This window comes from Helianthus annuus, chromosome 16, assembly GCF_002127325.2.
Source record: "Helianthus annuus cultivar XRQ/B chromosome 16, HanXRQr2.0-SUNRISE, whole genome shotgun sequence".
Taxonomy (NCBI): domain Eukaryota; kingdom Viridiplantae; phylum Streptophyta; class Magnoliopsida; order Asterales; family Asteraceae; genus Helianthus; species Helianthus annuus.
The window spans coordinates 198774714-198784092 of NC_035448.2; the positions used below are offsets into that span (position 1 = coordinate 198774714).

Consider the following 9379-nt stretch of genomic DNA (forward strand, 5'->3'; position numbering starts at 1 on the left):
ATATGATACATATGATTGGTAACCATACATAACAATGAAAGCATATTATTGAGGAGGATGATTGGATAGTTAAGTGAAATATGAAAAAGGAAATGAAGAATAGACACTTCATGTTACTTGAAAAGAGCCAACCCCATTCAAGAGAAAGCACTTTCATCAAAATAGCAAAAACACTTCTATTCACTCAACCTTCTTCCCACTTCCCATACCTTTTCATATTTAGTAACCTTCTTTATGTACTCATCCTTTTAGCATGTACTATATGTCCCAACTTAGTTTCATTTTCACACATCTACCTTGTGGTGGATCTTGTATTTCTCGTCATTGGGAGCAAAAAGATGGTTACGGGAGGAGGGGCACCACCGGGTAAGCCAATGGATACCCACTACCCGTCATAGAACACCGTCGCCGGTCCTTAGGGTAGTACCCTGAAGGTAGGGGGAGGCTTAAGTTGCCGGAGAGAGAGTGTTGTGTGTGTGGGTATGTGAGAGAGATAGAGATAATTGTGTGTATGGAGAGAAAGTGAGGTAAAACGGTGGGGGTCTATGTTTTAGGATAGTGATGCCGATAAATTGAGTAGGAGAGGGTAGTGGATGATCTAAGTGACGTGGCGCAACAGGATTGGCGGGACTCAGGGTAGAGGGGTTAAGTGCACCCCACACCCCCACCTATATTAGAACCGGACGGGTGAAACAAGTAACATAGCATCGTATCAAGACTTGAACCCAAGACTATTACATATAATGGTTATAAATAGATTCATAAATCCATACTTCCATGATACGACTAGTTTAATAGGTAACTAAAGCACAATAACGAATATTATAATTGTATGCAAGTACGAGGGTCAAAAGGTCTAAACTCACAAGTCATAGTCCCCTTGATTCCTTGAAGACAACATAAATTACATTTTGGTGACCATTCGGCAATAACAAATATTATAATTGTATGTAAGTAAGAGCTCATGAGCCTTGAAACAGGACCGTTCCAATGTTTTTGGAGGCACTAAGCGAACTACAAAGTCAGGGCCCTATTGAATTGGTATAAAGGAATTGAGATTGAGATTTAAGACAATGAATAACCATAGCGATGATTTTTCCTAATCTTGGCCCGCTCAATCCGCAATTAGTTTCACATTGGTTACTCAAAAGACGTTGCAAGTAACGAGAGTAGATGTGTTGTGTGCGTGGACAATGCAGACTCCTAGTGTAAATCCTAAATCTTGGGTCTAGAAACGTTGTTTAAATGGCAAAAACAAGTCTAATATATGAAAGGAAATAAAATTGGAGGCCTTGTTTTTTGGTGACCCTAGGCCTTAGCCTAGATTGATAAGCCTTACGGGCCGGCCCTGCTTGAAAACAACCTACTTGTCTTCTATCAAGAAATTTCATTTTAGGCGATAATTGTTAACCAAGAGAGGAAAACATTTTTTTTTAACGACAAATGTTACTCCTCTATATTACATCAATAAATCTAAGTTACGTCTTTACCCAATTTGAATATGAGAACATATGTCTCTATCAAGTGGGCAAGCTCAACACTAACACATGAAAACAAATTAATAATATTTTTCTCTAGTAACGACAGGGCCGGCTCCATATGCATGACAATCTAGGCACGGGCCTAGGGTCACCAAAAAACAAGGGTCTACAAGTTTTTAGAAAGTTTTTATATATAGTATATGTATATGTATTAGGTCCAAATAAATACGTTTATTTCAAAACTAAACTGGTTTTTCATTGAAGGAGCCAAAAATAAATATTGTTTAGCAAACAAATGCCAAGTTTCAAAACCCATTTCCCCTTGATTTCCAACTATTAAAACATAACAACCATCGACCTAATCATCAATATTTAGCGGCACAAACCCCAAAATACAGCCGCAATTATCGTTCCCACTTCCCATCGCAACATGCTTTCAATTTCTAGGCTATCGGCTATCACTAGACGAAAAAAGTAAGGGTAATCACCCATTGTGTCGGGATTGGAGGAGAGTTTATCGGCGAAATTAGGCCCCTTACTTCATAGTTTGCTTAGGGTCTCAAAAAACGTAAGAACGGCCCTGAGTAATGAGTATTTTTTAAAGTTAAGGGGCCTACTATAGAAATGTTGAAATAAATTTGTCCATGCATCTAGCATTGATTATGGGCTATAAAAAGAGTTCAAAATTCTGAGTACTCAACTCCCATCTTTCTTTTGATTATTTCTTACGTATACAGTTTGTTTCACAGGAGAAAATCTAGAGAGAGAAAGCTAGAGAGAGAGAGAGATGGGGAGGGGGAGGATAGAGATAAAGAAAATAGAAAACAATACAAACAGGCAGGTGACATACTCAAAGAGAAGAAATGGGATATTCAAGAAGGCTCATGAGCTCACTGTTCTTTGTGATGCCAAGGTTTCTCTTATTATGTTCTCCAACACAGGAAAGTTCCATGAGTACATCAGCCCTTCTACAACGTACGTATATTTATATACATACACATGTATTTGTATCTATATCTCTTTTACCACCTTCTGGTTTCTCTCAAGAAATAACTTAATATTATCTCTAAGAATAATCTTGAATTTTGTGGATTTTATACAGGACTAAGAAGATTTATGATATGTATCAGACTACTCTAGGGTTTGATCTCTGGAGCTCCCATTATGAGGTCCTCTCTCTCTCCTTTGTTATATATCAAAAAATATTCTGGTAGCATACGTTACGATAAAATAAAATCAAAAAAGATAAAAAATGTACTATGACCACAATTTTTTTTTCTTTTTTGTGTTAGGAAAAAGAAAATGTTGCATATCCCTTTTATGGATGTGTCCATTAAAGAATTTTCTGGTTTAGCATGTTGTTTAGGAACGAAATTGATAGTTTTAGGTGTTATTTAGAATTTCTTATGCTTCTCTGTCGTTCTCGTCCACAAGCAAACTCGGCTAGGGTGGCAAGCGAAGTCCATAGAGTACTGGTGAGAAACCAAGTGAAAAACCTCTATGGTGGGTACCGAATAGCCAAGAAATATATTAAGTTCAAAAAAAGTCGCCTTGAAGCACTAGTTCCTAAACAATCTACTTCCACAAAATATGTGTCCATTAAACCACGAGTCTCTTCGGCCGATGGTCTTTAGTTTGTGGGTTTAACTAGGGCACAAGGGTACGTTTAATGTTTTAATTATTGATTCTTGTGTAACATGGTGCGAATATACGAAATTTGGTATATAAACTCTACTGGAGCGAAACCCGTCTACACAATTAGGTTTGGTAAAATAAATGACAACTAAAGAAGCATCATCGTTGACACATTATTCAGACACCACTAATGTGTCATATAGGCTATATATGTAATCTATATGGGTCATATGACTTGGAGAAAATGGTCATATAGGTCGTATGACATGCCATAAATGCATTGTATGACAACTAAATGATGAAACTGGTCGTATGATGTTTTGAATAACAAACAAATGAGTGATGTAACTGCTTACAAAACTATATGATGATGTAAGAGATGGGGGGTGTTGTCTAATGGGGATGGTGAATCTCTAACAACACCCTAATACAAACTAATCTACATTATCTAACATTATACAAATGTGTAGAGGATGCAAGAAACATTGAAGAAGCTTAAAGATAGCAACAATAAACTTAGGAGAGAGATCAGGTGAGTCTAATACAAGAAAGATTAACTTTTTGTTTAATTTATTGGTTGAGTGTAAAGTTTTAAGAAATTGGGAAATTTGGAATGGTTTTGCAGGCAAAGAGTGCTTGGTGAAGATTTAGATGGTTTGGACATGAATGATCTAACCATACTCGAGCAACACATGCAAGATTCACTCACGGTTGTGCGAGAACGCAAGGTAATTCTGTTACACTCTTTCTGTGTTTAGATAAGGCAAAGTTCGATTTGTGCTTTTTGAAATTATCATAACTCAATAACTAAATGAATAAATCTTCACTTGGGAAAAGTCTAGTGGTTTTGGTAAATTAGATAGAATTTAGATGGTAAAAGACTAGGGGTTCAATCCACATAATATGCAAGTGTAGTCACTCAAAAAAAAAAATAATAAAAGTAAGTAAAATTCGTACAAGTTTACTCATTCAAAAAATAATAAAAGTAAAATGCCATACAACTTCTGTCCAAAAATGAATCTTTTGTAACCGAACCCTTAAGGTTTCATTTTGTTATCATTTCCATTCAAATCACTAACTCAGTTAAAATATATCATTAACTCTCATGAACGATTTTGACAATTCTTAAACCTCAGGAACGATTTTGACACTTTCCCATTTATTCTTTTGTTTTTTTTAATTCTATAAATTTTATTTTTCTCTTTAAATAAAAAACAATAAAATAATTATTAATAAAATATATATACATATACACACATTTATATGTTTACACACTTATATTTTTTAATTTCTTTTACTTTAAAAAAATAATTAATTAATGATGTTTGTTACATCGGGAGAGACGGGTTGTACTGATGTTTAGTACGGCGGGTCGACAAGGGGAGATCGGGTGCGAGTGCCGAGATAGACGGGGTGGTTATGGTGGAGGCAGTGGTGGTGGTGGTGGTGATGGAGGTAGAGGTGGAGAAAAGAAAAGGATAGAAGAGAGAGTGTGTATGGTGTGTGTATACAGTGACTAAGCTTGAACGAAAACATAGTGAGGTCGAATTCTAAAAATCAAAACTGGTGGGGACTAGACTATTAAAAATATATTATTTTACAAAAAAAATAATAATAATAATAAAATTTCGATAAAATTATCACCATGACTGAAAAATCGGTGAGGCCGGGCTACCCGGCCCTAAAATGTTTTGTCAACATGTATATATATAAAATTATTGATGTGTGTGTATATGTATATATATTATGGTTAATTTATTATTTTTTATTTTAAAGGTAAAAACAATTAAAAAATAAGTGTGTGTATACAAATGTGTGTGTATGTATATATATCATATTTATAATTATTATTTTATTTAAAGATAAAAAAGAAAATAAAAGAATAAAAAAATAAATGGATAAATTGCCAAAATCGTCCATAAGGTTTAGAAATTGTCAAAATCGTACACAAGTTAACAATACCTTTTAAATGTGTTAGTAATTTGGATGAAATATCAACAAAAATGAAGCCTTAGTGGTCAGTTACAAAAAATTTATTTTTGAACTTGAATGGCAAAAAAAACCAAACCTCAAGAATGATTTTTGCATTTTACTCAAATAATAAAAATAATAATTAATCTATGAATATGAATTCAATAATATCATTTATTACCAATTTTATAGAATTCTTGATGCTTCATAAATGATTTGTAACTAGTAATATGAACATCAATTTGGTTAATTTATTATAATTGTTGACAGTATCACGTGATCAAAACTCAAACCGACACCTGCAGGAAGAGGGTGAGTAACCTTTCTTTTAGTGTTTAAATTAAATGTTTTAGTTTGTTTCTTTTAAATCTCCATATAGCTTGTTTCTTTTATATTTTTGGACCTCTGTTCATTCCTAACAAACAATAAAATTCCATATGATAACTTTCATCATCATCATACTTCTCCGTACATCCCACCAATAGCAAAATTAAGGTAAGGTCTGAAAAGGGTAAGATGTAGACAACCTTACCTCTACCCCGTAGAAATAAAGAGGTTGCTTCTAGTGAAACCCCCAGCTCGATAGTAGTTTTGCATCAAGCCTTAGACATAAGACACATAACACTTAGCAATTGGGACAAAGGCCGATTAGTGCATGTAACCCCTTGTCTTTCGGCTAGTAACTCCACCACATGATGCATGATTAACCGTCTGCCGCTTTTAACAATATTTTCACGATATTAGTAAAATAACGTTAAAATTAGTGCAATTTCACTTTTGCCTCAGAAAGCCACACATATATAGTTGGTGAAATAACACATGCATGCAATGATAACTTTATCAATTCAAATCTAGCTTATAATAAAAGACTCTAAATAATGCCACATGTCATTCTCTCCTCCAACCTCATAAATTTTATTTATAATTATTTAATAAATTTTTAATATTAATAACTAATATATAGATAAAGATAAGGATAAAAATAAAGAGTAAACTTCCGTTTTGCTCCCTGTGGTTTGGTCATTTTAACGGTTTTGCTCCAATAGTTTAAAAATAGCAATTTTCCTCCCTGATCTTTCGAGTTTGTCGCCAATTTGCTCCCTAATCTTTCGAGTTTGTCGTCAGTTTCCTCCCTGATGGAGTTAGAGGCTGGGAGCAAAATGAAGATAAGTTAGAAAAATCAAGGAGGAAAATGACTATTTTTAAGCTATTGGAGCAAAACCGTTAAAATGACCAAACCACAGAGAGCAAAACGGAAGTTTACTCTAATAAATAACTTCAATTTTGCAATTTAGACCCTTTATTTTTTACTTTTAACCCAAAATTTTTCATCTTTTGCAATTTAATCCCAACTTTTTTTATTTTCAATTTTGGCTCACCATACCTATCATCTTTCCCAAGTTTTTTTGTTTCGTTCTAAATTTTGTGAGTTAATGCACCGCAACGTGAGTGTGGGGTTCAATATTTTTTTCGTATATTTTTTTCCTGTTTGACCGGCCCGTCGCAGCACATCTATTTTTCTCCGTTTAACAAGTTCGACCAACGCGCGGGTCTTAGATTGAGTTAGTTATTTTTTTCTATGTTTTACGTTTCAGTTTAATTTCTCTGCAACGAGCGTTCGTGATTCAAAGATTTTACGTCTGCTTTTCGCTCAGCGTTATATTTTTTCGTTTTTATTTAGTTTGTTTTTACGAGCTTTTTAGGTGTTAATGGTTGCTGACAGTGGTATAGTATTGGTATTACTTGATACAGTTTATAACAACCGTTGCAACGCAGGGGCTTAATACTAGTATTATATATATTCTGGTCATTACATACAAAATATGATAAAAATATATATTAATCAATACAACCTATTTTCCCTAAAAACAGTTTTACGTATCTTAACCGTTTGTATTATTTATTAAGCTTTCTATTTGGGAAAATGGCAGGTGAAGAATTTGGAGCAAAGAAATTGTAATCTTCGACTAGACTATGTAAGCACCTGTTACATAACTATTGAGGTTGTAAAGATACAAAAACAAAATAATAAAAGATTAAAAATACAAAAATAGAAAATACAATAAAAAATAATAAAAAAGTTAAAAATTTACAGTGGTTGTTCGGCAATAAATTGACAACTTTAATGGTTTACAATGCAAAATATTGCCATCTGTACCTTTTATGTCACTGTTACCATTTGTGGTTCTTAGCCTGAAATAACACATGCATGCAATGGTTAAAATATCCAATATATATATATATATATATATATATATATATATATATATATACATATTTCTATTTCTAAACACCAAGGTAATTAAAAAATAGTTTATGTGTTGCTAATGTGTATTGCTATTTGCAACAAACTTCTCTTGTTATATATGTTGGTTGCTAAAACGACTTCTTTTTTTCATAATTGCAAAATTTAGGACACAATACACCAGTTGGAGAAGAAATATGGCATGGTAGAGAATGAAGTAGGCTACGAGTCCACGATTGCATATTCAAATCTCTACGGCTTTTGTGAGAACCCGAACAACAACATTATCCATGGTTCAGGTTACGAGCCTCATGGTCTTCGCCTCGATTGAGTTTTTAATTGGCGCGATGTAATATACACTGGCTATTGGTGGTTAAAGTGGTCATTAGAAGTATGTTAACTAAGTAGCTAGCTAGTTAGCTGATCAGTGCTGACCATAATGTGACAAAGTTTATCTATAACTCTTTATTTATGGATATTGAGAAAACTTTTTTCTATATATGCAATAGCTGAAGATAAATAGTTTAGGATCACACAATGAGATCTAAAATGCTACCAGAAATGAAGATTGCAAGATGAGTTCATCTTGTTGGAACTATATGGAACTCTACCACTTAAATTGAATAATATAGTATCTAACTAAATAACAAACAAAAGAGACATAGTAACAATGATAGGTGTAATTTCTAATTTATAGATTTGGGTCATTTCTTTTAATCTTGCTCCTTTTGTGATGATAATTGAATTTGTTTTGGCATGTATTAATCTAATTAAACAATGGAGAACTACTCAGAGTTGCTAGGCAGCATCTTTTTTAAACTTACCATTTGGAATAGTGAGAATCTTCCAACCATCCGGGTCGCCTCGCTTCGAATCACCGGTATCCCGTTCAACATTAGGGGTAACTCACTTTTCGATCGCGTAAGAGGACTCTTCGAAAGGTTGGTTTAACTCTATATTTTCTCATGGCAAACCCCAGATAATTCAAATAGTTTGGTGAAAGTTGTGGTGTCTCAGGGGAGACGGATAGAAGGGCCGGTTGTTCTAAATTGGAAAGATAGACGGTTTGTGGTTTGGGTGTCAGAATTACTGTAACACTCTAGTTATTATTTTAAAGGTTTTCGTATAAATTACGAATACAGACATGTATTTAGTGTTAAGTATCCTTAGGAAATTTCGAGTAAATTAAAACTTTTACAATTCATAAGCTATTCTACAAACGTGATTGGGTTCGTCGTTAAAATTTACAACGAGGCAATGTGCGGAAGCATGAGTCTTTATCGTGTTCGGTTCTTCATTGAGCTTGATCGTCTTCCGGCATCCCATAGTGTACCTACATTTCATAAACATGAAATGCTTAGTCATACAGGGTTTTAAACGTGTCTAAACGGGTCCGAGAAACAATTGATAACAAAACAACAATTTCAACCTGACCTCCACCGTAAATTACGGTGGCACCGTAATTTACGGTGGCCACTGGTTTTACATGCCCCTACCGTAAACCAGTAGGGGGCTACCGTAAGACTTTTCATCTCCACCGTAAATTACGGTGGCACCGTAATTTACGGTGGACCCTGTATCCAGCTTTTCCAATTTGCCGTAATTTTGACCCATTCATGTTTTTATCAAACGAAACATGTTTGTTTGATCCTTATTCTCACGGTAATCATAATTTCAATAATTCCTATCATATTAGGTTCAAGTCACGGGTTCCTTACGTATCTTAAACCCGTTTACGCTCATATGCATATTTTGACCCGTTAAGGGTATTTATGCATATTTTGATCATGAAACGCTCTCATTCGTTTCTAGCATTAACATACAACATTTCTTATCAAGTGATCTTCCACCACAAACTTATTTGTGGTGGACTTAAGGGGGAAATCTATATAATCCGAGTTTTTCTCGTCGGATTACTAAATTTACGACAAAGACTCGTATAGAGTCATTTGACCAAAGGTTTACATCCTGTGCGACTTAATACTTATTTCAATTACTTACTTGATCGTAAAACTCGTTTCAAAACTACCTTTAAAGGTAGTTTGTC

General features: G+C 34.1%; 1 protein-coding gene across 4 annotated transcripts; it reads left to right on the forward strand.

Annotated features, from left to right (window-relative positions):
• Positions 1–2194: 2194 nt before the first annotated feature.
• LOC110915384 (agamous-like MADS-box protein TM6) lies at positions 2195–7831 on the forward strand. 4 transcript variants are annotated; one of them, XM_022160065.2, is made up of 7 exons: positions 2195–2456; positions 2584–2650; positions 3587–3648; positions 3742–3844; positions 5358–5399; positions 7019–7063; positions 7502–7831. In XM_022160065.2, exons 1-7 carry the CDS (start codon positions 2269–2271, stop codon positions 7661–7663), a joined length of 669 nt encoding a protein of 222 aa, XP_022015757.1. In that variant the 5' UTR covers positions 2195–2268; the 3' UTR covers positions 7664–7831. The 4 variants fall into 4 exon arrangements, with proteins under 4 accessions (XP_022015757.1, XP_022015759.1, XP_022015758.1 ...); XM_022160067.2 differs by lacking the exon at positions 7019–7063; XM_022160066.2 differs by lacking the exon at positions 5358–5399.
• The last annotated feature ends 1548 nt before the right edge of the window (positions 7832–9379 follow it).

What these genes read in the sequence shown, in the direction of transcription:
- LOC110915384 (XM_022160065.2), top strand. Translation starts at nt 2,269, where the DNA reads ATGGGGAGGGGGAGGATAGAGATAAAGAAAATAGAAAACAATACAAAC. An exon ending in CGGTTGTGCGAGAACGCAAG is followed by an intron (nt 3,845 to 5,357) that starts GTAATTCTGTTA and finishes AATTGTTGACAG; the next exon opens with TATCACGTGATCAAAACTCA. An exon ending in GTAATCTTCGACTAGACTAT is followed by an intron (nt 7,064 to 7,501) that starts GTAAGCACCTGT and finishes TGCAAAATTTAG; the next exon opens with GACACAATACACCAGTTGGA.